Source organism: Cucumis sativus, chromosome 3 (genome assembly GCF_000004075.3).
Source record: "Cucumis sativus cultivar 9930 chromosome 3, Cucumber_9930_V3, whole genome shotgun sequence".
In the NCBI taxonomy this organism is placed as follows: domain Eukaryota; kingdom Viridiplantae; phylum Streptophyta; class Magnoliopsida; order Cucurbitales; family Cucurbitaceae; genus Cucumis; species Cucumis sativus.
The window spans coordinates 466,519-491,387 of record NC_026657.2 but is presented as its reverse complement, the minus strand read 5'-3'; the positions used below and the strand labels follow the sequence as shown (position 1 = coordinate 491,387).

Here is a 24,869-nt window from a genome sequence, read left to right as displayed (position 1 = left end):
TAAATTCTCTTAAACAAAGTTAGATTATATGTTTGAAAAATTAGTTGAATTAGAAAATAGTATTTCTTTTTCAATTCCCACACGCATTGTTTTTTATTGGTATACATAGAAAACAACTTTCATCATAACCAAAATTAATGTTACTATAAATCTCTCTTTTCTTCATTATCATTCCCAAAATATATCTCTTCTAATCTATTCTCTAAAGATGAGGATTGATTTTTCTTTTTCTTGTTTTCCCTTTCTTCCGTAGAATTATAAATTTAGTATCAAAACCGACGTTTAAGTTTATACTCTATAAAGTTATTTGAAAAATGGTTGAAAGTTTTTTTTCACTGGTGGATGTGGAATTGTTCGAAAGATGGCTAAGATTTGATATTTCAAGTATACGTAATTTGTGGAGTCGAGTTGGATTGGGATAAGATTGCATATATTATAGAGAAATATCATAATTATTCTAGGGTGTGTTATTACTACATGGTTGGGTCGAGAGGACGGATTCAAGAAGCTATTGTAGTAAAGGTAAGAGATCATCACATACATAAATCTCATATAAGTTAGAAACTTTGTTTTATTTCACATTGAATTGTGGAGTATGAACATCCAATTACGACGTGGATACAAGAAGATATACTCGTTTTTTGTCGTATACCAAAATTTTGCTTTAAATTTCTTAACGAACGTCTAGATTTTCAATTTTGTGTTAACTAATTGATAAATTACGAAAAAAAGTTGAGAAAATTTAAGAGACGAATGAATCAATAATTTTCTAAAATTTATTTATATACTAAATTTAAAATTTAAAACTTGGATGTGTAATTTTGTGGATGAGGTTGGAAGTTTCTTGAACATTTTTTGAATTGCTTGAGAACCATAGGAAATTAATGAAGGTGGAGACTAAAATTATGTTATAATAATTTAAAGGCAGATTTATATATTATATGGTAGGTGTGAAATGCAGGAATAAGAAAGAAAAAAAAGAGAAACTATATGAAATCAATTCAATTCATATCATTAATATTTCCATTTTGAATATTTCTAGTGGTGACAACGAAATAGATTTAAGAACTTTGATTGCATTAATTTCAATTTCCAATTTTCAATATTTTTGACATTTTCTTCGTTCTTTCTTTTGACAAATTCGTACCAGACGACGCCGTTTCTCGCTTCTCTCCCTCTTTCCCTCTCATATTCCACATTGGCTAGTCCGTACGGCCTACGACTATTACATGCGAAAATACTTTTTTTATTTTCTTTTAGAGAAAATATGCAATATTGAGATTTTTCAAAAAAATAGAAAAAATCCATAAATTATTTATTTTATTATAAAAAGTAAATATTTCATATGAAATGTTATATTTTTTACAATCTAATTTTAATTTATTTACTTTCTTAAAAGAATATCAAAATTATAACAAAATCAAGTATAATAATTATTTATTTTGTATTAAATGTAAATAGTTCGTTTTCTTTAAAATAAGAAATAAAAACTAAAATATGTGAAGAAGGAGGATAGGAGAGATAAGAGATAAGAAATAAGAATGGTTGAAGGCTTTTACATTCCCTTTGTCATAAAAAAGATGGGAAATACAATAATGAGCAAAATCTATGGTTATTTATTATTCGTTGATTTAATGAACGTATCTGACTTCTTTCTTTCTTTTTTTCTTCCACTTATCTCTTAAACATTGATTTATGTTTAACACACACACGTCTCTGTTGCTAATAACGAGTTTACTCATCTTAATCTTTTTCATTAAGGAATTTAAGGAGCCATCACAAGCATTTCATAATAATGACCAAGATGTACATACTTCGATCTTTCTTTTTGTATTAAGAAAACAATAATTAGCCCTCCAAAAGAAAGAAGAAGAAGAAGAAAAACCAGTAGTAGTGTTAAGATCAAACAAAACAACTGCCAAGTGAAATTGAGTTAAGACTAGGCTTGGCTTCACTGCCAACAGAAGTTAGTCTCTTTCTCCAAATCTTGAAGTCACGAGAGGATTGCAAAATCCATTCAACAGACAGATAAAGAAGCTTGAGAAGGGACAAGATGGGTCATTTGGCCTCCTATTTCTCTTTGCCTCTTCTCCAAGATCCTCGTATTGGTCAGCTTTTTTCCCTCTCTTTTTCCATTTCTATCAAATCCACCTGCATTATATTACCTGTCACATTAAATCTTAACTAAATACTACATGCCTTAACTTCGAGAAAATTTGTAGTACTACTATAGTATGAAGAGGTCCCACAGAGCGGAAGTAATTAATTTGGATACAAAGGACTTTACACACTTTATATGGGTTCCTCATGAGCTAAGTTCAGGTGTGTGATTTGTGAATTTGTAAGGTTGTGATTTACATGTCTATTTGGATTACTTTTTAGACACTTAAAAAGTCATTTCAAACAAAATGGTACAATATAGACAAAAAGGAAAAAGTAAGTCTAAATTTGGATATGTTGCAGAGAGGTTAACATTTTCAATTAGAGTGCTTCTGGAATCGGCAATACACAACTGTGACGAATTTCAGGTGAAGTTTAAGGATGTTGAGAAGATTCTTGATTGGGAAAAGACTTGTCCCAGACAGGTTGAAATCCCATTTAAGCCTTGCCAGAGTCCTGCTTCAGGTGTATTAAAAGTGTAGCCAATAGTTTAATTGAGGTTGTAAGTTTGTGAAGTTACGATTAATTTGAATTGATTGATGGTGATCAAGATTTCACTGGACTGCCTGCTGTCATTGATCTTGCTTGCATGAAAGATGCAGTCAACAACATTGGTGGCAACTCCAACAAGGTGATTCCATTGGTGGGTGAAAAACTTACCTCCAAACTTCGAAGTCAGAAGTTTGGATCTTCTTCCAAAAACAAACCATCTGTGAATGTATCACATTTATGTCTAAAAAGCAAAAGAAAAATGTGCTATGCGTATTTCAAGTAAGTGTGTAATCAGATAATGAATAAAGGGGTAGAAAGAAAGATTAGTAAAATAAAGTGGGTAGGAAGAAAAATAGTACCACTTAAGTACTTTCTGGTTTTTTTAGAAGATGTGTTTTTAAGTTATAGTTCCAACACAAAGACGAGTAGTAGAACTGTTTTAATCCTTTAAGGGTACGTTGAAACATATCCAAACTAAATTTAAAGGCTGATTTATATATGTAAACTAGTCCTTGGATAATGCAGATTCCTGTAGATCTTGTGATTGACCATTCAGTAGAGGTTGACATGGCAAGATCAGAAAAGGCTGTGGAGGCCAATATGGAGCTTGATTTCCATAGAAATAAAGAAAGATTTGCTTTTCTCAAATGAGGATCCAATGCATTCCACAACATGCTCATAGTTCCAACTCGATCCATCCACAAATACCCATAATGGAGGTTATATGGGCATGAATTTGCATGTTAATCTTGAACATCTTGGGAGAGTTGTGTTCGACAGAGGAGGCATGTTTTACCCACAGTGTTATAGGGATAGATTCACATACCACCATGACTAACGGGATGGGTGTTGTTGGCTGGGGAGTTGGTGGGGATAGAAGCAGAAGCTGCAATGCTTGGCCAGGTTTTACTAAATTAAGTAATGCTTTATATGCAATTTTGTGTTTATTTATATTATGTGTTAATGAACGATTCACCTGAATATGAATCTACTTTTTTTAATTTCCAGTTAAAGTCAAAGAAAGATACTAAAGTAGTTGAATTGTCCTTTACAAACTAAGGTATTAATGGTATGAACAGGTTGAAGATCCTCTTCTTAGATGTGAGCCATCTTTTGAACATTAATTACAAATTTTTGGGTAGGTTGAATAAGCAATTCAAAATATATGGCTTATAAGTAATGGTTCACATGGACCGGGTAGTTGGGTTGGGACAATTGTGAGCAAATACTTCAATCCATCCCTAAAAATAAATAAATAAATAAGATCTCATACAATCACAATTTTTTTTTTAACGTTCTGAAACAAAATAGATAACAAACGGAACAAACTGTAAAGAAAGAAATTTATATCTTAAGCTATTGCTTGTGCAGCCCATGAGCATGGTCTTGCCTAGGGTATTTGGATTCAAGTTGAATGAAAAACTGAGAGATGGTGTGACAGCCACTGACTTGGTCTTGACTGAAACTCAAATGCTCAGAAAACATGGGGTTGATGGAAAATTTGTAGAGTTCTACGGTAATTTTCATCTTCTTAAATCATCGTTGGTTTGGTTCTTCAGAATTATCAGGCCTTCTAATTCATCAGAAAGCAAAAAAAAAAAAAAAAAAGGAGAGAGAGAGAAAGGAAAAAAAGAAACTTGTTGTTTTCTTATGCTGGAGAAGGCATGAGTGAACTTTCTTTAGCTGACAGAGCCAACATTGCTAATATGTCTCCTGTCTATGGTGCATTCCTGTTGATCATGTCACTTTGCAGTATCTGAAACTCACTGGCAGAACTGATGAAACTGTTAGTCAACTATTTACTTTTTTTTTTTTTTTTGGGGGGGGGGGGGGGGGGGGGGGGTGGTCATTGCACTTTAATAAATTAATTGTGACTGAAGTTAGATTTGTATAATAGTCTTACTTCAGGGCCAATAAGATGTTTGTGGGCTATAATGAGGTAAGTTAAGAACTTCGGTTCCAATGTTTTAAACAATGTAATGGTAATCCCAGAAATCCAAATGGTAACAGATTGGTCTATTTAAAGTGATACTAGTTTAGTGATTGAATCAGCAACTGGAAGAGAAAGTTTACTCCTCTCAGCTTGAGCTCAATCTTGAGGACGTTGAACCATGTGTTTCTGGCCCTAAAAGGTATATTCTAGGTTCTTCCCAATGTAGACTTATTTTCATGACAAACCCAAAAACGGAAGTAATAGACTCTAACCAACCAGATCTCACTTCCAGTTGAGCTGAATTTCCTGAGGTTAAATACCATCAATATTGAAATGAAATCTCTTTCACTTTACGTCATGGTCTATAACCTTAAATTCTGAAAATAGGGTGAAATAATGTCACCCTATAAGATACTGAAAGCAAATAGACTTCAACGCCTGCAGTTGGAAAGATATCCCATAATATTGTCCTTTTCAGCTTCAACTATCTGTCTAACAGTATAACCTATTCTGTATAATTCATGATCTTCCTCTGGGGATGCAATGCTTTATAGGCCACATGATCGGGTCCCTTTGCGAGAAATGAAAGCAGATTGGAAGTCATGTCTAAACAATAGGACTGGCTTTAAGGTTTAACAGTTTTCATTTATATTTCAGATGGGAAGTTTTTCCTTTTCTAATACACTGTCTTCAGCTGTACATGCTTCCGAAATAATTGGTTATGCAGAGCTTTGCTAGACCAAAGGAGTCACAGACTAAGGTTGTAGAGTTCAGTTTTCATGGAACAACAGCTGAGCTTAGGCATGGTGATGTTGTAATAGCAGCGATTGCTAGCTGCACCAATACCTCCAATCCTAGTATAAGGCTTGGGGCTGCTTTGGTTGCCAAGAAAGTTTGTGAACTTAGTTTAGAGGTGTGCAAGTTCTACCTCCTCACATTGCCTGTGCATCAATAATTTATTTCAGAAGGACAGTGACGAACAAAATGAAACATTTTATAAATTATATTCCCAAACACACCATTAATATTTGGCTTTCTAAAGAGGTTAAGCCATGGATAAACACCGGTCTTGCTCCAGGTTCAAGAGTGGTAACCAAATACTTGGAAAAGAGGTGCCACTATCAAACTCTCCAAATGCTTCTGTTGTTAAATGAGAAATAAAAATTGAATAAAAAAACTCAACAACGAATGAACTAATATAGTTCCATTATTCTTCTGACTGGGAGTTTTTCTGTTTCTCTTCTTGTTGTTGCTGATGTTGTGTGGAGGGTAATATTTCTCAAGTCAAGAGTTGGATTGATGCAGTGAATTGTAGAAGTATTTAGATAAGCTGGGGTTCAATACTGTCGGGGAGTATGGATGCACAACATACATTGGCAATTCAGGGGATCTAGATGAAGAAGTGGCATCTGCAATTTCTGACGACGAATAGAAAAGTTTAATTATTACCACTTGTACCCTCTAGCCTCTCTAGCTCAGGCAAGCAATTGAATAGCTAATGTCAAACATTTGCAGGTATAGTAGCAGTGGCCGTTCTGTCTGGTGGTTGCCTACGATCTTGCTGGCACGGTAAGTTTAGATGGCCTGAATTAACAATTTAACAAGTTGTTTCATAGTAAAGAAGAGAATATTTCACATTGCACATCAATACCATCCATTAAAAATGACATTTAATATTCTCTGCCTCGTTTATAAGGTTGATTACACCAGTAAAAATACCCCGAGAGATGATATTGTTCATAACTCAAGTTTGAATTCTTGTAAAAAATTTCCTTTTTGTTTGTCATCATAGGTTGTAGAATCAAACGTTTTGTCCGATATGTTTAACAAGTATATAAAGCAATCATACAAAGCAATCAACCAAGGAAACTCGATGCGGAATCAATTACCTGTGCTTTCTGGAACTTTGTTCAATTGGGACCCATTGTCAACTTATATACAAAAACCCCCTTTCTTCAAAGACATGACATGACTATGACTCCTGGACCACATGGAGTGAAGAACGCTTACTGTTTGCTAAGCTTAGAAGACAGCAATATGACAGACCATACCTCACCATCTGGTAGCATACACAAAGACAGCCCAGTCACCAGATACCTAATGGAACACAGGGTTAATCACAAAGACTTCAACTTCTATGGCAGTCGTTGGAAACCATGAGGTGATGATCTTTGGTACTTTTGCCAATATAAGACCTGTCAATAAACTATTAGATGGAGAGGTTGGACCTAAAACTATCACTTTCCCACTGGAGAGAAACTTACCATCTTTGATGTTGCCATGGTACGGATATCTTTCTTTCGTCTTCAGCAAGAAATTTGTTATTTATTTCCTTTTATCCTCTTTCAGTCAATTAAGTTGATGGGTATATTTACTCTTGACTCAATACTAACTTGACAGACATACAAGAGTGAGGGTCATGATACCATTGTTCTTGCGGGATTGATTATGGAAGTGGGAGTTCCCAGGATTGGGCTGCTAAAGGACCAATGCTTCTGGTAAGTTTCCAACAGCTTCTGTATTCAATTGAGAATTTGTATTTGCCTTTTCTAGTGATAGCTTAAGTATTGTATTCGGTGACAGGGAGTAAAAGCAGTGATTGCTAAAAGCTTTGAGCATACTCATCGCAGTAATTTGGTGGGAATGGGAATAATTACTCTCTGCTTTAAGCAAGGAGAAGATACTGAATCTCTTGGTCTGTCGGGTCACAAATGCTGTAACATTGACCTTCCAAACAGCATCAAGGATCTCAAACCATTTCCAGATATAACTGGTACGACAGAAGAAGCTGAAACTAGGAAGTCCTTTCAATGCACCCTAAGAGTTAACACAGAGGTATATCAAATCAGCTAGCTTATATCGTCAAAATTTTGGCCTTGTTAAGATTAGGAAAGTTCAGGCATTGGTTAAAAATGGGTGCAGGTTGAACTCACTTATTTTGATCATGGAGGAATTCTACACTACGTGATAAGAAGTTTGATCAACACACAAGACTGAGTCATTAACAAGGCCAGCTTGGATGGTCGAGGCATTTCTCTTCTTCATGGACATAACAAAAACCAGATTCTCCACGTTTCTACACAAGACTTACGAGTATCCAGATCCAGGATATGAAGCAAATTTCCATTTTGCTTTCCAGCTTATGTGAATGTTGATGTTGATAAAATGAGGAAGAATGCAAGATGCAAAGAACATAGTGATAAAGAATGAACAGATTGCGATAATAGCAAAGCACAAAACGAGTTTTATTCCTGTATCAAAAGCAATAAAATGAACAGAACCTTTCACAAGCATTCTATTGAAGTTCAACATATTTGTACAGTAGTGTGTATTGACAATATAGACAGAATTCACGAACCCCATGGCAAAAACAGTCTCAATTCTTAAACTTTCAAACCCTAATGTGCGATAGTCAAAATATTTCAACTCTCTGAGGTAATCCGAAGAGCCTTGATCTTGAATCTGTACCTAGGAGCTCGGGGAATAACTTGGCTAGGTCCGAAGTGGAACTGACCTGGACTATCAGTAAGAGGGGGGCCATCATCGTAAACATAGCCGACAAGATGCCCACATGAGTTGCACTTGAGCTTGGTCCGTTTACGCTGGATTCCCCAATAGTTGAGAGTCTCGAAGAATGGTCGGAGCTTGTCCTCTTTCTCGAGACGGAACTTGGTGGAGTCGATGAAGGAAAACGAAAGGGTTCCCTTGTTTCCGGCCTCGAAATAGAAATCAGGCGGGAAGAGATGAGTGGAATTGAGATTGAGATTAGTTCCGCATTCTGTACAGGAATAGATGGAAGCCATCGTTGAAGAGAATTTCAAAAGCTTTGTGGAGAGAGAGAGATTGGGTAACTGGATTTGAATCTCTGAGAACAAGAAGTGGGATTGTTCAAACGTATGCCCCAAGTTTGATACGAAGATTGAAGGAAGGTTCTGTGATGCAAAATCGTAGTCAACGATGCGAATTGCAAAGTGAAGTACTTTTGAGCTCCAAATCTCAGCTCTTCTTCTTCGCCGGGATTTTGTTTTCCTCTTTTTGTTATATATATATTTATAATTTAGTAAAATAAATTAAAATATTTATTAGCAAAATTTTGAAATATTGATGTAATATGAAATTTTACGATTTTCTAAAAATAATAAAAAATAAAATATTTGGTTTTGTAGAAAAAACCACTAAAATGTATTGTATTTTATATTTTTTTCCAAATTTTTTGTGAATTTTGTTATTTTTTTATCATTTTTCAAAAGTTTGGATATAAATGATAAAATCATTATTATTAATTATGGGAAGTTGATTAGTATATATGTTGATGTGTGTATCATTTTTGCCTCAAATATAAATATAATACTTCATTTTAATATAGATTATCTAAGTCTAAACATTTTATTGATTAAATCTCTAAACTATATCCAATTCAAACTTGACATATGAATGTTTTTTTGATGACAAAGTTATGTTGCAGTTAATAATTTCACTTCATAACCCTTTCCAGAGATAGTAAAGGAAAAAATAATTTAGATAATGGATTACGGTTTTCATTAGCTTAGTATTTGAAGAAAGTTTGTATAATCCATATGAATTTAAATGATAGACTTAATAAATGAAAATTGCTAAAAGTAGCAAATTTGACAAAATATTTACAACATATAGTAAAATTTTTAGATTATCGATAATATATATTAATAGGCATTGATATGCTTATATCACTGATACTAAAAAACAGTGTTAGTTCCTATAGTTGTTAGAATCCAAAATTAAGAAATGTGTAAGAGAGTAAAATTATTATAGTTGATTATTTTTTTTAATTTTTTGAACCCCAAATTTAGGGTAGAAATTTAGAAATGAGTATTTAAAAAAGAAAAAGAAAAGAAAAGGGAGATGGGTAAGATAGTAATTTTGCAGGGCCGCTCAAGGGAGGTGTTCGTCTATAAATACCCCTCTAGGGCTATGATATTGGGTTCATTTGGAGCTCTCTTCAAAGAGGGTTTCTTCGATTGAGGGGGGAGAGACTGCTGTCGATCTCTCTGACTCTGATTAGTAGTAGCAAAGAGAAAAAAGCGCAAAAACAAATTGAATTTTTTCTGAAATTCGAAGTTCAAATCCAATTCTTTCCTCTCTGAACGACCCCAAAACTTCGCTTTCAATCTCTTCAACTTGCTTTAGGGCTTTTCTTTCTGAACTTCGATCGCCATGGATTTGCGATTCCCTTACTCTCCGGCAGAGGTTGCCAAAGTCAGAATGGTTCAGTTTGGCATTCTTAGTCCCGACGAGATTGTAATTCTCTTACCCACACCGCCTCATCAATTTTCTTTCATTTTGTCTGATTCTGTTTTAATCTTGAGGGGTCGTTCCTGGGTCAACAATGCTTTACATTTGTATGAAGTGGGTTTACTTTAGGAAATGGGTTCAGCTTGGTATATGCAGTTGGCTCTGCTTGTTTTTTTGTTTTTTTATTACTTGGTGGATATAGAGATGAGGAACTTGACAATGTTATTTTCTTTTTCCTGTTCTCTAGTTGTTGTTTTCATTGTTTTTTTTACATTGGAAGGCATTGGTTTTAGTGGTCGTTTTTGGTTTTGTCTCTCAGATTTAAAATTTGTAAACTTATAATGTCAAGTGAAGTAAATGTATGTTCTTTTTTGAAGTAAAAAGTCCGAAATTATTATGTCATATTCAGAAGACTGCACTTCTTTTTGTTTTCGATTAATTGGAAATAGGAAATAAGAAACTAGATTCTTTTTGTATGCCAATGTTTCATGAGAAATAGAGAATATAATATGTTCCAAAATGTAGACGTTTCTAAAGATTGAATACTGGACATGAAAATGAGAAATGAAATATTTTTCCAACCACTCCCTGGTGTCTAAAATCGTTCATTCTTTGGATTGCAGAGGCAAATGTCCGTGGTACAGATTGAGCACGGTGAAACCACAGAGAGGGGTAAGCCAAAAGTAGCTGGTTTGAGTGACCCACGACTTGGTACAATCGACAGAAAAATGAAGTGTGAAACTTGCACTGCAAATATGGCTGAGTGTCCTGGGCACTTTGGGCACCTCGAGCTTGCCAAACCAATGTTCCATATTGGGTTTATGAAGACCGTGCTCACTATTATGCGTTCTGTGTGCTTCAATTGCTCAAAGATTCTAGTTGACGAGGTTCTTTCTTAATATTATATTTGATGGTTTTGGGATATATTAGAAATTCACGCTGCGCACAATTTTTTTTTTTCTTTTTCTGCTTGCTAGTTGCTATGATTCATTATGAAGGATTCTAAAAGACTGCGTAGTATTACATGGGAAGGGACATATATGGTGCCATGTAATAAGTAGTTTGTTATGACTTTCAAGAGTGAAATTGAAAATATAATTGGGATATATCTTTTAAGATGTTGAGATAATAGGAACTCGGGTGTAAGTGATCCTTGTCTCATTGAGGAGTTATTCTAGACTTCGTATGGAAATAGTCAATTTCCCTCAGCATATCTGTTTAACATCTTTCAGGAAGACCCTAAGTTTAAACAAGCATTGCGAATAAAGAATCCTAAGAATAGGCTTAGAAAGATTTTGGATGCCTGCAAGAACAAAACCAAGTGTGAGGGTGGCGATGAAATCGATGTTCAAGGTCAAGATTCAGATCAACCAGTCAAAAAGAGTCGGGGTGGCTGTGGTGCTCAGCAGCCTAAGATCTCAATTGAGGGTATGAAGATGACTGCAGAGTACAAGGCCCAAAGGAAAAAAAATGATGATCCGGAGCAGCTGCCTGAGCCTGTGGAAAGAAAACAAACACTTACTGCTGAAAGGGTGAACATTCAATCCCGATCAACATTACTTTTTGTAATTATTTTTTTGCATGTATGTCTTCATGAGGTCGAAGTTTGATGGATTTTTGTAGGTTCTTGGCATTCTGAAAAGAATAACTGATGAGGATTGCAAACTCTTGGGCCTCAATCCAAAGTATGCTCGGCCTGACTGGATGATTCTGCAAGTCCTTCCAATTCCGCCTCCTCCTGTGAGACCATCAGTTATGATGGACACCTCATCTAGAAGTGAGGTATGCTCATTCTGATTTTGTTTTCTGATGTCTAATTGTTTCTTGTTTAGTTAACTGCTTCCCAATACAATTCATTTTGTTTTTCTAGTTAGTTTCTGAGGTACTGTTATATGATGTTTTATCAGATCAATTTTAACACAACGTTTCTTAATGCAGGACGACCTAACTCATCAGTTGGCAATGATTATAAGGCACAACGAAAACCTCAGGAGACAAGAGAGAAATGGTTCTCCTGCACATATCATTTCAGAGTTTGCGCAACTACTGCAGTTTCATATAGCCACATATTTTGATAATGAATTACCTGGACTACCCAGGGTATTAAGTCTCTTTTGAAGCTATATCATTGTTTTTTCCCAACTATTTTTTTCTTCTTATGATAGTATGCTGTTATAATATAGGCCACACAGAGATCTGGGAGACCCATTAAATCCATTTGTAGCAGGCTCAAGGCAAAGGAAGGTCGGATAAGAGGAAATTTGATGGGAAAACGTGTAGATTTTTCAGCACGAACCGTTATAACACCTGATCCAACCATTAATATTGATGAACTGGGGGTACCTTGGAGTATTGCTTTGAATCTTACGTATCCAGAGACTGTGACACCATATAATATAGAAAGGTCCATATTTTAAAACCATTTCTTGCTTCTTGATTGTTTCCCTTTCACAATATTTATCGATCAGGATTGGCCTTTTCTTTTGAAAATCAGGTTAAAGGAACTTGTTGAATATGGACCCCATCCTCCACCTGGTAAAACTGGTGCCAAGTACATCATACGAGATGATGGGCAGAGGCTTGATCTTCGTTATCTTAAAAAAAGTAGTGATCATCATTTGGAGCTTGGGTACAAGGCAAGATTTTCTGTTCATACATGCAATCTAATATTTTTAGGCATTCTATAATTCCATCCTAATTCTTTTGCTGCTGTGATCTTAGGTGGAGCGTCATTTAAACGATGGTGATTTTGTACTTTTTAATCGTCAGCCTAGTCTCCATAAAATGTCTATTATGGGACACAGAATCAAGATCATGCCCTACTCAACTTTCCGTCTAAATTTATCTGTCACATCACCTTACAATGCTGATTTTGATGGTGATGAAATGAATATGCATGTTCCTCAGTCATTTGAGACAAGGGCAGAAGTATTGGAACTCATGATGGTTCCCAAATGCATTGTGTCACCTCAGTCGAACCGTCCTGTAATGGGTATAGTGCAAGATACTCTCCTAGGATGCCGTAAAATTACAAAAAGGGACACCTTTATAACGAAGGTGAGAGCAATATGGTTGTTATTTTTTGCCCTTTGTCTTCAAAACATTTTTGTTTGTTTTTATATAACTTGTACAATGGGATCATGAAACTGCATTGGTAAATTTGCAGGATGTTTTCATGAATACTTTGATGTGGTGGGAGGATTTTGACGGGAAAATTCCTGCCCCTGCGATTTTAAAGCCACAACCTCTTTGGACGGGAAAGCAAGTTTTTAATCTTATTATACCAAAGCAGATTAATCTCACGAGAACTTCTGCCTGGCATTCTGAATCCGAAACTGGACACATAACTCCTGGAGATACTTTTGTTAGGATTGAGAAGGGGGAGCTACTTTCTGGAACACTTTGCAAGAAGGCACTTGGAACTTCAACTGGAAGTCTTATACATGTTATTTGGTATGCATTAGCAATAGTGCTATGCACTGCTTTTCATCCGGATGTGGTCTGTAATCAGCATCATTATCATCTCTTAAAAAAGTTGCACTTTTTTTTGAACTCGTATTACATTTTTTAGAACGAACTGTTCGGACTCTTGCTTGACTAATTGGATACATCTTTATTACACTAAAATTAAAAAAAGGAATAGTCTGCTGTTGGGATGCAGCCTTCAGGAGGTATGCCACTTAGAGAAGGATGTTAGTATTTCAAATGTGATGTTTTTCCGTTTGAGTTGTCAAAATGACGGAACTTAACAGTCTTGTAAAAATGACAGAAATGCCTTTTATGATCATTTTTATTAAACTGGAACTCAAATTGTAATTTCACACGTTTTTTCTTTTAAAGTTTATTTATTAAGTCTAAATGACTTGGTCTTTGTTTTTTCTACATTCAACTATTTAGGAACTGCTTTTTTAGCACTTTCCAGGCCGGCTTTTATTAGTCCTCCCATTCCCCTTTCTTCTTTGTTGTTTGTATCATGATACTTGCTCATTAGACTCTTATTGTGTTTAACCATGGTGTTTAATGTAGTTTTTATGTTGCCTTCTGTGTTTTGTAATATTCTTTATTTTTGTCCCGTTTCTAATCATGTAAATGTTTTCAGGGAGGAGGTTGGTCCGGATGCAGCCCGAAAATTTCTGGGTCATACTCAGTGGCTCGTCAATTACTGGCTTTTGCAGAATGCTTTTAGCATTGGGATTGGGGATACAATTGCTGATGCAGCAACCATGGAGAAAATTAATGAAACTATCTCTGCTGCTAAAAACGAAGTGAAAAACCTTATAAAGAAAGCCCAAGAACGGAGTTTAGAGCCTGAACCTGGACGAACAATGATGGATTCATTTGAAAACAAAGTGAATCAAGTCCTGAATAAGGCTCGTGACGATGCTGGTAGTAGTGCGCAAAAAAGTTTGTCAGAGAGTAACAATTTGAAAGCTATGGTCACTGCAGGATCCAAGGGAAGTTTTATCAACATCTCCCAGATGACTGCTTGTGTGGGGCAGCAGAATGTTGAAGGGAAGCGAATACCATTTGGTTTCATTGATCGAACATTGCCCCATTTCACTAAAGATGATTATGGGCCTGAAAGTCGTGGCTTTGTTGAGAACTCATATCTTCGAGGTTTGACTCCACAGGAGTTCTTTTTTCATGCTATGGGTGGTAGGGAAGGTCTTATTGATACTGCAGTCAAGACCTCTGAAACAGGGTACATACAGAGGAGGCTGGTGAAGGCCATGGAGGATATTATGGTTAAATATGATGGGACTGTTAGAAACTCATTGGGTGATGTTATTCAGTTTCTTTATGGTGAAGATGGTATGGACGCTGTTTGGATCGAATCTCAGAAACTCGATTCTTTGAAAATGAAGAAAAAGGAATTTGAGAGGATCTTCAGGTATGAGTTTGAAGATGAAAACTGGAAGCCAAATTACATGTTGCCAGAGCATGTAGAAGATTTGAAAACCATCAGAGAATTCCGCAATGTGTTTGAGGCTGAAGTTCAAAAGCTTGAAGCGGACAGGTATCAATTAGGAACAGAAATTGCAACTACAGGTGAAAACTCTTGGCCAATGCCAGTTAACCTGAAAAGGCTAATTCAGAATGCACAGAAAACTTTCAAGATTGACTTTCGAAGGGCTTCTGACATGCATCCTATGGAAATTGTTGAAGCTATTGACAAACTTCAAGAGAGGCTGAAGGTTGTTCCTGGTGAAGATCCTCTAAGTGTGGAGGCTCAAAAGAATGCCACCCTTTTCTTCAATATATTACTCCGAAGCACTTTTGCTAGCAAAAGGGTTTTGGATGAATACAGGCTTACCCGTGAAGCATTTGAGTGGGTTATTGGAGAAATAGAATCACGCTTCCTTCAGTCACTAGTAGCACCTGGTGAAATGATTGGCTGTGTTGCTGCACAGTCCATTGGAGAGCCGGCAACTCAGATGACTCTTAATACCTTCCATTATGCTGGTGTTAGTGCGAAGAATGTCACTCTTGGTGTTCCCAGATTGAGGGAAATCATTAATGTAGCCAAGAGAATCAAAACACCTTCTCTTTCTGTCTATCTAAAACCCGAAGCTAATAAAACCAAGGAAAGGGCGAAGACTGTTCAATGTGCTTTGGAGTATACTACTCTTAGAAGTGTTACACAAGCGACGGAAGTATGGTACGATCCTGACCCCATGAGCACGATTATTGAAGAGGACATTGATTTTGTAAAATCCTATTATGAGATGCCAGATGAGGAAATTGCTCCTGAGAAAATCTCCCCATGGTTGCTTCGAATAGAGTTGAATCGTGAAATGATGGTCGATAAGAAACTAAGCATGGCGAATATTGCCGAGAAGATCAACCTTGAATTTGACGACGATTTGACTTGCATATTTAATGATGATAATGCTGAGAAGCTGATACTTCGTATCCGTATCATGAATGATGAAGCTCCAAAGGGGGAGTTGACTGATGAATCAGCTGAAGACGATGTGTTCTTGAAGAAAATTGAGAGTAATATGCTAACTGAAATGGCTCTTCGAGGAATACCAGACATCAACAAGGTTTTCATTAAATGTGGTAAAGTGAATAAGTTTGATGAGAATGAGGGTTTTAAACCAGAGATGGAGTGGATGTTGGATACAGAAGGTGTCAATCTTTTAGCCGTCATGACACATGAAGATGTTGATGCGAGGAGGACCACAAGCAACCATTTGATTGAAGTTATTGAAGTTCTTGGAATTGAAGCAGTTCGGCGTTCTCTTCTGGATGAATTGCGTGTTGTTATATCCTTTGATGGTTCTTATGTTAATTACAGACATCTTGCCATCCTTTGTGACACCATGACTTATCGTGGCCACTTGATGGCTATTACTCGTCATGGTATTAATAGAAATGATACTGGACCAATGATGAGATGCTCATTTGAAGAAACTGTGGATATCTTACTTGATGCTGCAGTATATGCTGAAACTGACCACTTAAGGGGTGTAACTGAAAATATAATGTTGGGTCAGCTGGCTCCCATAGGAACAGGAGGCTGTGCTCTGTATCTCAACGATGAGATGTTGAAGAATGCTATTGAACTCCAGCTGCCTAGTTACATTGACGGTCTGGATTTTGGCATGACCCCTTCCCGTTCCCCAATCTCAGGAACTCCTTATCATGAAGGGATGATGTCTCCTAATTATTTGTTGAGCCCAAATCTCCGCCTGTCACCTATCAGCGACGCTCAATTTTCACCCTATGTAGGAGGCATGGCATTCTCTCCTACGTCATCTCCAGGCTATAGCCCATCATCTCCGGGCTACAGTCCATCATCCCCTGGCTATAGTCCCACATCTCCTGGTTATAGTCCTACTTCTCCAGGGTACAGCCCTACCTCTCCAGGCTACAGTCCTACATCTCCAACTTACAGTCCTAGTTCGCCGGGCTATAGCCCAACTAGTCCTGCATATTCTCCTACAAGTCCATCTTATTCACCCACCTCTCCCAGTTACAGCCCAACCTCTCCAAGTTACAGCCCCACCTCTCCTAGTTACAGCCCCACATCACCAAGTTACAGCCCCACTTCCCCAAGTTACAGCCCCACTTCGCCTGCTTACAGCCCCACTTCACCTGCTTACAGTCCCACTTCACCTGCATACAGCCCAACTTCACCCTCCTACAGCCCAACTTCGCCCTCCTACAGCCCAACTTCACCCTCCTACAGCCCAACATCACCCTCCTACAGCCCAACATCACCGTCTTACAGTCCCACATCACCTTCGTACAGCCCCACCTCTCCAGCATATAGCCCCACCTCCCCTGGCTATAGTCCCACGTCACCGAGCTATAGCCCCACTTCTCCTAGCTATAGTCCAACCTCACCTAGTTATAATCCTCAATCAGCTAAATACAGCCCATCACAGGCGTACTTACCCAGTAGTCCACGGTTGTCTCCTTCAAGTCCATATAGCCCAACCTCGCCCAATTACAGGTAGTGTGAAGTATTTTTTGGATAGAATATTTTGGGCACCGTGCAAGAGTTTGAATGGGAAACTCCCTTGCATTCATGCTTGTTTTTCTGGTTTGTTCTGATTGCCTTGAATCTAACAAACTTGAACACCTTGTCTTACCTTGCAGCCCAACATCACCATCATATTCACCTACTTCTCCAGCATATTCTCCATCCAGCCCAACCTACAGTCCTAGCAGGTAAAATTCTACTTCCCTTTTCCGTAGATCACTTCGTAACTAACATCTACACTTTCGAATTAAAGCTATGAATTATGATCACGTTTTAGTCCTTGCATTTCCTTAACCCACTATTTTGCCTTTTCTTTCTTCAGTCCATATAATACAGGACCCAGCCCAGACTACAGCCCTAGTTCTCCACAGTACAGGTTAGCTGATATTAACTTATTGGTCAAACCATTTACATGTTCTTTCCTAGTGAGAATCTGATTGTTTGTCCTCCTTCCAGTCCAAGTGCAGGGTACTCACCTACTGCTCCTGGGTATTCTCCATCATCTACTAGTCAGTACACTCCACAAACAAGTGACAAGGATGATAGGAGTAGAAAGGATGATAGGAACAATTGATGATGAGGGTTCCAAAGCAAACATCCTTGAAGGAAGAGGGTAAAGTTCTTGAAGCCCTGATATCACTGATGATGAAAAAAAAGGAGGCTAACTGGTTCGTTTAGTTTTCCTGAATAATTGATCTTCAGGATGTTTATGTGGGTTTCTCATCTGATGCCTGCCATCATTTTTGGATATGGGCTTGAAAAGGGCGGTTGTTTCTTGGTAGCTATTTTGTCAAAAAAATTGGCTGGGGTACATATTATTTAGTAAGGTTGAATTATCCTCTAGGAAGACACTTTTTTGAGGACGAGTGTACACATGAAGTATCTTTATATAGTCAGAAAGAAATATAAGGAAGAATACTAAAGTCGACAAAATCAGAGATTTTGGTTATCATACGAGTAGCTGACGTTTTATATGGATATTGTAATTCTTGTCTCCCCACCCCATCCCCAAAGGGGAAAAAAGAAGTTTCAAAGCATATCCAACATTTATAAGGTAATTACATAGAGTTTTTTTTGTGTGTAATATTTGACATGGAAATAAGCGCAGGAACTAAATAGGATTCGAGTGAAGTAGCTACCCTTTTGTTTGGGTTGGTGTTAGTGTTTTTGTATATTCTTTCATTTGTCTTAATTGAAGTGTGGTTTCTTATCTCGAGTTTCCAATGATTTTGCACTTGCTTCATTGTAAAAGTGAACTGATTGTGCAGGTAATTTGTAAATGTCAGGCCCTTGAATTTCAAACGAGAAGAGGCTAATAAACACCCAAATACAGCAAGGCAGCAAGTTGCTCGGAATGGACACATTATTACACCACTTGGGCTTTCGCAAGCTTGTTAATTTCTGCTTTGAAGAATTTGTCAAACATATTACAAGCAAAAACTCATTCCCTTACATTACAACCATACTTTCCATGTAATTTTGTACTCTTGCCAAATAGTTGATCATTATTTGAATTATCCTGTATTTTGTGTGTTCATGTTGGAACTCTTCTAAAATGTTGTTACCTTCTCAGACTAAATGATAATGTCTCTCAACCATTAACCATAAAGTTATATACTATTGTAGTCTTATTAGAACGTTTTGATCCTTATTCTTGAAGAATGCTCATTTATTTTTAGGTCATGTACCTTTTAAAATGATCATCTTTTTTGTTATTGTTTATAAAATGATAAATGTAAATTTAACTAAAGTGAGTATTCTCGGATTTGAGGTTAATGTCTAATATTTACAAATATTTGTTGAATTGAGATTGAGATAGATATGAAGGGAGTAAAATACGTACAAAAAATGAATAAAAAATATAAAAAATAAAAAAATAAATTCCAGCATTTAATAGTTACATGTTCATGGCCTAAGAGACATTTTTCATTCAAATTTTTAAATGTAAGGTACAAAATCAAATAATATTACGAGAAAAATTCAACACTCTGAATTGCATCTATCTTTGTGTATTCTAGACAATCGTCTAATATTGTCATGTGACATTCTTTTAAAGTCTTGCTTAAAGTTTTTTTTGGAAATTAGAAGTGATTCTAACATTCAAAACTACTTTAACTCCGCCTTTCCCTCCCTTAGAATAACATAACTAAAAAAAGATGAAATTAAACTAAATGTAAACTAAAACTGCCTTTGTAAATTTCACCAGCATCCAACAAACCGTTTGCTATCACTAATGTTCGAATTGAAGTCATTAACACGAGGAGAGGAAAACAAAATGATGGTTAAAGTATGCTTGTCTTCAATTTATGTTTGATCCATTTGAATTTGGATTGAAACTTCCTAGAAAGAGGAGAAAAATAAAAGCATAGTCAAGGATAAATTGTCCTTAAACTACGTATATTGAAACGTGTGTGAACAAAAAATCCATTAAATAGGTTCAAAATCTTCCTCCATTATTCTTTCTAGCTTCTCTAATGTGTCAAAAATCTCTTCCGTGAGGGGATGAGTTTCATCCTTCTTCCCAAACACATGATGGATCCTATCTACCTCTATCGAACTGCAACCAGCTGGCTTCCTAATATTCCTATCCCTCAGCAACTTCCTTAGTTTAGCAGCATCTTCCCACTGCCCTGCATCTTCATACATAGTTGCTAAGGTCACATACCGACTGGCTTTTTCGGGATCTAAGATAAACAACTTCTCCCCCACTTCTTTAGCTAGCTCTAGGTTGTTATGTATCCTACAAGCACCCAACAATGCACCATATACATCTTTTCCTGCCTGCACGGGCATCCCTTCGATGAATTCTACCGCTTGTTCTAAGAAACCAGCCCTCCCTAAGAGATCCACCATGCACGCGTAGTGGTTATCTTTCCTCTCCAAACCGTAAGCCTCCATTTTTTCGTATATCTCGTGACCTTTAGCAACGAGCCCTGCGTGACTACAAGCCGACAACAAGTTCAGGAAGATCAGACCATCTGGTTTAACACCAGCTTCTTCCAATCTTCTGAACATGTTAAATGCTTCATCTGCAAAACCATGCATTCCATAACACCTTATGATTGCACTCCATACGATAACATTTTTGTCGTCGATTCGGTCGAAAACATCTCTTGCAATGTTCACATGACCACAGTTACCATACATACAAATAAGGCAACTGCCCAGGGGAGCCCCAACTTCTATTCCTGTCTTTATAACATAGGAATGAACCCAAAAGCCAACTTGGGAAGCAGATTTTGTAGCACAAGCAGGTAGAATCGCAACAAGAGTTGCAGAATCAGGTGTGCAATCAGCTTGGTTATGCAGCATGGCATGAAAAAACATTATAGCCTCGTCCTCTTTCCCATTCAAAGTATAACCAACAATCATGGAGTTCCAACTCACAATGTCTCTCAGAGACATATCATCAAACACTTTACGAGCAGTTTCAACGTCCTGACATTTGGAATAAAACGCGATCAGAGCATTACCCACAAACAAATCCAAGTCCAACCCACATTTCACAACATGTCCATGAACAATCTCACCCTTATCACTATTCTTCATTGCGCCACATGCCTTCAACACAAAAGGAAACGTATAGCGATTTGTGGGTTCCCCACTGACTCGCATTTCATCAAACAGATTAAGAGCTTCAACAAACGGACCCAAACTCGCATACCCTTGTATAACCACATTCCACACAAACACATCTCTTCGAACCAATGTATCAAACACCTTCCGTGCAGTTCCCATTTTCACTTCACCCTCATCATGCTCCACGTATTTCCCGATCAGTTTCGCGGCAACAAATCCATTTTGATCAAGACCCTCAACGAGGATCTGGGCATGTAGTTCCTGAACGCTTCTAATGCTTCTGCAATGCCCCAATAACTTGATAAAACCGTACGAATCGCGATGATACTTCCCAAAACTCCATTCGCTGAAGAAGGGTTGATTTCTGAACGTCAGAGCTTGCCAAGTTCGCCGGCAAAGCCCATTCATTTATTACTGTTCTCTCACGGCAGTGGAAAATACGCCGATCAGTTTCCCGGTACCGAATGTAGTCTCCGTTGTGGATATAATACGTGATGATTGATGATGATGGTGGTGATGATGATGATGATGTATGGATGTTGACATATACCATCCAAATACATATTTTTTTATTCAATAAAAGTTTATCATTATTCGCATTTATTATTTTTTTTCACAAAAGAAGATAAATAATTAATAATTTGTGGGACCAATTCAGATATTTTTTAAAAAACTTTATTTGTTAGAATGGAATTATTCAAAGTTTTAAGAATAATTTAAGTTTGAGATATTAAACTATAAGATCATTATTAGCATTCATTATAGATGATAACATAATTAAAACTAGAGTGATAAATTAGTGGAAATGAGAAAAAATTTAACTATCATATGCATTGAAATCTTATAAGATAGATGTGTTAGACTCTAATTTAGTTTAACTATATAGAGTCGAATATGGAAACTTTAATCTCAAAAGTTTGGAGAAAAAATTATCTTTGGAGAGAAAGAAAAGTTGGAATGGATGTGGAGGTTTGTATTGTGCCTCATCTTCCTTTCATCGTCTTTGTCCATTTCCTCAAAATCTCTTCTCTTTCAAATCAATTCAGCGGATTGAAAACAAACTCTCTCTGTAACAGCGAAAAATAAGCGCTTTTCAGGCCAACCCCACTTCACCCAACTTCCCCAACTTTCCCTTTTGTTCTTCTTCAATCTCCATTTTCTTCTTCCTTCTCTATTTTTTCCTTCTAATTCCCTCATTACAATGCTGGGTTTAGCCCCTCACTTCTGTCTTCCTACCATTTTCTTTGGATCCGCCATAGCCATGGATCACCCCTCTGCTTCTCGCCCTTCCTGTTCCCTTCACTTCTCTCTTCACCGATCGCGTCCCAATGCGGTTCGTTCTCGCCGTCCCAAGTCGATCCTCATTTCTTGTCACTCTTCTCGTGATAGATCCACCCACAGTGATGATGATGATAATTCCCATCAGGATTATTTCGAAGCTTCGTTTCTTGTTTCAGGTTTTCGGTTTTATTGTTTGGGTTTCCTTTTTTAGAGCTTATAATTGTTAATTAAATCGATTTGGGGTTGTTGGTGTTTCTGATTCCTGATTTTTTTTTTTTTTTTTTTTTTTGTTTCTTTCTTTTTCTACTATTAGAGACTATCTATCACTATCGAATGTGGAAGAAGAGGTTTCAAGAGGATGCGAATTTCAACCAGAGAGAATCTCGTGCCAATTCTAATTCACTTGGACTGGGGTTTTTTAGACGTTTTCGAAGCCCCACTGTATTTCTCAAAATTTCCTGCAATGGAGACTTTCTACTGCCAATTGTCGTTGGTATATTGGATGATGATAACTCTGTTGTGATTGGGGTTGTGTTTTCTTATGAATTTGTTGATAAGAAGTTGTAAATTTTGGACTTTTTTCGCAGGGGAATATGCTATTGAGAAACTTATTGATTGTCAGCTTGGGATTGAAAATGGGGTTGGTTTTCTTTGGTTTTGTTATCCATTTTTTTTGGTTTTGCATACTTTGTTGTTGGCATTAATTGCCAAATGATCATGTTACAGGAGGCCCCGGATATTTTTCAGTTTATACAAGACCTCATTGTGAAGGTTGGCTATGAGGTATGGAACTACCTTCTAACTTACCAAATGAATGCATGCTCAACCTTTATTATTATTTTTAGGTTCATGTGCGTGATTAAACCATTGAACTTTGGAATGATAATTGATGCTTTATCTACTGAGCTACCCTCAAATTGGCCGTAGATTTTATATTTGGCTCTGTGTTCTCTCTTGGGGAGAGTTTGAAACATGAATGTGAAGGACAATAGGATGGAATTTTCAGCTTTTGTTCATGCACTAGCTTGAGATGTAAATTGTTACTTCCTGATATTGTACATGGAAGAATCAAGAAATATGTGCACGAACTATTTGCATTTTTTTCTACACAAGAACCAATAGGCTGAAAAAAATCTGCTAGTTTTGTTTCTTCAATATAATTGAGTATTACTTCTGACTAATGAGAATGCACGCCATGGCTTCTGGATAAATCGTTTGTACTTGTCATGTACATTTCTATTTTTCTGCTAACCATGAAATAGGGGTTAGAGCCATAATCTAATGCCACTTCTTGTTGTTATGACTTTAGGCCATCACAGCGAGAATTACTGAAAGAGTGGTGAATACTTACTTTGCCCGGCTCTTCTTGAGAAAGGTTAGCTCTTATACATTCATTCGCAATTAGAATACATGTTTAGAAGTTTTCAATACTATTATCATCTGCAGGAAGGGGAAAGTGAGATGTTAAGTGTGGATGCACGCCCCTCAGACGCCCTCAATATTGCTTATCGGTGTAAGGTAGATATTCTACCATTAACTGCTATGGTTTTTGAAGAGCTTATAGTTGCTGGAATGACTTAGTTTCCTTTAGAACGAAGTACAGCAGTATATATGCTTTACTTTGGATCCTTTCACCCCCTTTTCATGACAGAAATAATAATTTCTCACTTCATTGAAACTTTGCTGCCATGCCTTTTTTTTTTTTGTTTAACGAATTTGCAGATACCGGTACTTGTTAGTAAGCAGATTGTCTTTGAGGATGCGATAAGAGTTAGTTACGGGTTTGGAAGAGTGCACGAGAGGAAGTCATGTTTTGATGTTTTACTTGACTGGTATAAGTGCGAGCATTGTTGGCTTGTTTGATAGATATCTTTTCTTGTTATCTAAAAATGATGATTTCTTGTCCAGCGCTGCAGATGGCCCAGATTTCTTGTCTGAGGAACTCGATATGCTGAAGAATATGAAAATTGCCATTTATGAAGAACGGTACAAAGATGCAGGTATAAGTTAGAGAGGGCTAACCAATTTATTGCAATTGCAGGAATGGCTATTTATGAAGAACGTTTTGTTTCATGCAAATGAGGGTATTTATGATTGCTATTTGTTCCCTTCAGCCATGTGGAGGGATAAATTAACAAAGCTTCGCAAGTCGGTCCATGAGGCGTAACTTCGATATTCAAACTTCCTTTATCTGCCCTTGGACTTGTTCTTCATGTATGTAACTCTCTGTAATCCACTGCCGTACGGAGAGAGGTACCATACGGTGAAACATGTATGAACTTTTCTGATACTGCACCCTAACAGGGCGACTCTTCTGTTGGGTAGGAATTGTTCGCTCGCAGGCATCTCTTAGAACATTCAATTCAGGATTGAATGGATTAACGCTGATGGGTTGTTACACAATATTGCAAAAAATTATCCATAGTGATGGTCGGTCTGTACAGTTACAGTTAAGAGAGTATGTAAATATTACATTTGGGTAGTCAATGTGTTGTATCTCTAAGATATGAATGAGATGGCTGATATTCTTTTTCAGCTGTAAGTTCGCAGAGAATGATAACATAAAAAATGGAAGCTTTTGTATATTCCAACAAACTCTCATTTCTCTCACATACACTCTACTTTGATCCATTTTTCATTACAAACGAAGTGAGAAAGCAA

The 24,869-nt window shown here is 36.9% G+C and overlaps 4 protein-coding genes and 1 pseudogene across 7 annotated transcripts; 3 read left to right on the top strand and 2 right to left on the bottom strand.

Annotated features, from left to right (window-relative positions):
- The first annotated feature begins 1,881 nt into the window (after nucleotides 1-1,881).
- On the top strand, nucleotides 1,882-7,878 carry LOC101211844 (annotated as a pseudogene).
- Nucleotides 7,809-8,618, bottom strand: LOC101222015 (uncharacterized protein At4g08330, chloroplastic). The gene has a single exon (XM_004146117.3). It carries the CDS (start codon nucleotides 8,386-8,388, stop codon nucleotides 8,008-8,010), a length of 381 nt encoding a protein of 126 aa, XP_004146165.1. The 5' UTR covers nucleotides 8,389-8,618; the 3' UTR covers nucleotides 7,809-8,007.
- A 925-nt stretch (nucleotides 8,619-9,543) lies between these two features.
- On the top strand, nucleotides 9,544-18,985 carry LOC101220606 (DNA-directed RNA polymerase II subunit 1). 4 transcript variants are annotated; one of them, XR_004215343.1, is made up of 14 exons: nucleotides 9,544-9,862; nucleotides 10,480-10,743; nucleotides 11,089-11,388; nucleotides 11,480-11,638; nucleotides 11,795-11,956; nucleotides 12,040-12,260; nucleotides 12,351-12,492; nucleotides 12,578-12,913; nucleotides 13,023-13,309; nucleotides 13,956-17,318; nucleotides 17,465-17,536; nucleotides 17,671-17,724; nucleotides 17,805-18,016; nucleotides 18,635-18,985. XR_004215343.1 is itself a non-coding variant. In XM_011651974.2 (14 exons), the coding sequence occupies exons 1-13, from the start codon at nucleotides 9,779-9,781 to the stop codon at nucleotides 17,920-17,922; spliced, it is 5,562 nt and encodes a 1,853-aa protein (XP_011650276.2). In that variant the 5' UTR covers nucleotides 9,544-9,778; the 3' UTR covers nucleotides 17,923-17,961; nucleotides 18,635-18,985. The 4 variants fall into 4 exon arrangements, 2 of the variants coding, with proteins under 2 accessions (XP_011650276.2, XP_004146161.3); XR_004215342.1 differs by having other exon boundaries at nucleotides 18,617-18,985; XM_011651974.2 differs by having other exon boundaries at nucleotides 17,805-17,961.
- Nucleotides 18,986-19,556: 571 nt separating this feature from the next.
- Nucleotides 19,557-21,497, bottom strand: LOC101212087 (pentatricopeptide repeat-containing protein At3g46790, chloroplastic). Its single transcript, XM_011651972.2, has one exon. It carries the CDS (start codon nucleotides 21,333-21,335, stop codon nucleotides 19,776-19,778), a length of 1,560 nt encoding a protein of 519 aa, XP_011650274.1. The 5' UTR covers nucleotides 21,336-21,497; the 3' UTR covers nucleotides 19,557-19,775.
- A 327-nt stretch (nucleotides 21,498-21,824) lies between these two features.
- LOC101221078 (bifunctional nuclease 2) lies at nucleotides 21,825-24,803 on the top strand. Its single transcript, XM_011651971.2, has 9 exons — nucleotides 21,825-22,384; nucleotides 22,522-22,701; nucleotides 22,796-22,848; nucleotides 22,935-22,991; nucleotides 23,518-23,583; nucleotides 23,655-23,726; nucleotides 23,931-24,040; nucleotides 24,117-24,208; nucleotides 24,323-24,803. Exons 1-9 carry the CDS (start codon nucleotides 22,129-22,131, stop codon nucleotides 24,373-24,375), a joined length of 939 nt encoding a protein of 312 aa, XP_011650273.1. The 5' UTR covers nucleotides 21,825-22,128; the 3' UTR covers nucleotides 24,376-24,803.
- Nucleotides 24,804-24,869: the final 66 nt, after the last annotated feature.

What these genes read in the sequence shown, in the direction of transcription:
- LOC101221078 (XM_011651971.2), top strand. Translation starts at nt 22,129, where the DNA reads ATGCTGGGTTTAGCCCCTCACTTCTGTCTTCCTACCATTTTCTTTGGA. An exon ending in TTTGATGTTTTACTTGACTG is followed by an intron (nt 24,041 to 24,116) that starts GTATAAGTGCGA and finishes TTTCTTGTCCAG; the next exon opens with CGCTGCAGATGGCCCAGATT. An exon ending in AGAACGGTACAAAGATGCAG is followed by an intron (nt 24,209 to 24,322) that starts GTATAAGTTAGA and finishes TGTTCCCTTCAG; the next exon opens with CCATGTGGAGGGATAAATTA.
- LOC101222015 (XM_004146117.3), bottom strand. Translation starts at nt 8,388, where the DNA reads ATGGCTTCCATCTATTCCTGTACAGAATGCGGAACTAATCTCAATCTC.
- LOC101212087 (XM_011651972.2), bottom strand. Translation starts at nt 21,335, where the DNA reads ATGAATGGGCTTTGCCGGCGAACTTGGCAAGCTCTGACGTTCAGAAAT.
- LOC101220606 (XM_011651974.2), top strand. Translation starts at nt 9,779, where the DNA reads ATGGATTTGCGATTCCCTTACTCTCCGGCAGAGGTTGCCAAAGTCAGA. An exon ending in AATTACCTGGACTACCCAGG is followed by an intron (nt 11,957 to 12,039) that starts GTATTAAGTCTC and finishes GTTATAATATAG; the next exon opens with GCCACACAGAGATCTGGGAG. An exon ending in CCAACCTCGCCCAATTACAG is followed by an intron (nt 17,319 to 17,464) that starts GTAGTGTGAAGT and finishes CTTACCTTGCAG; the next exon opens with CCCAACATCACCATCATATT.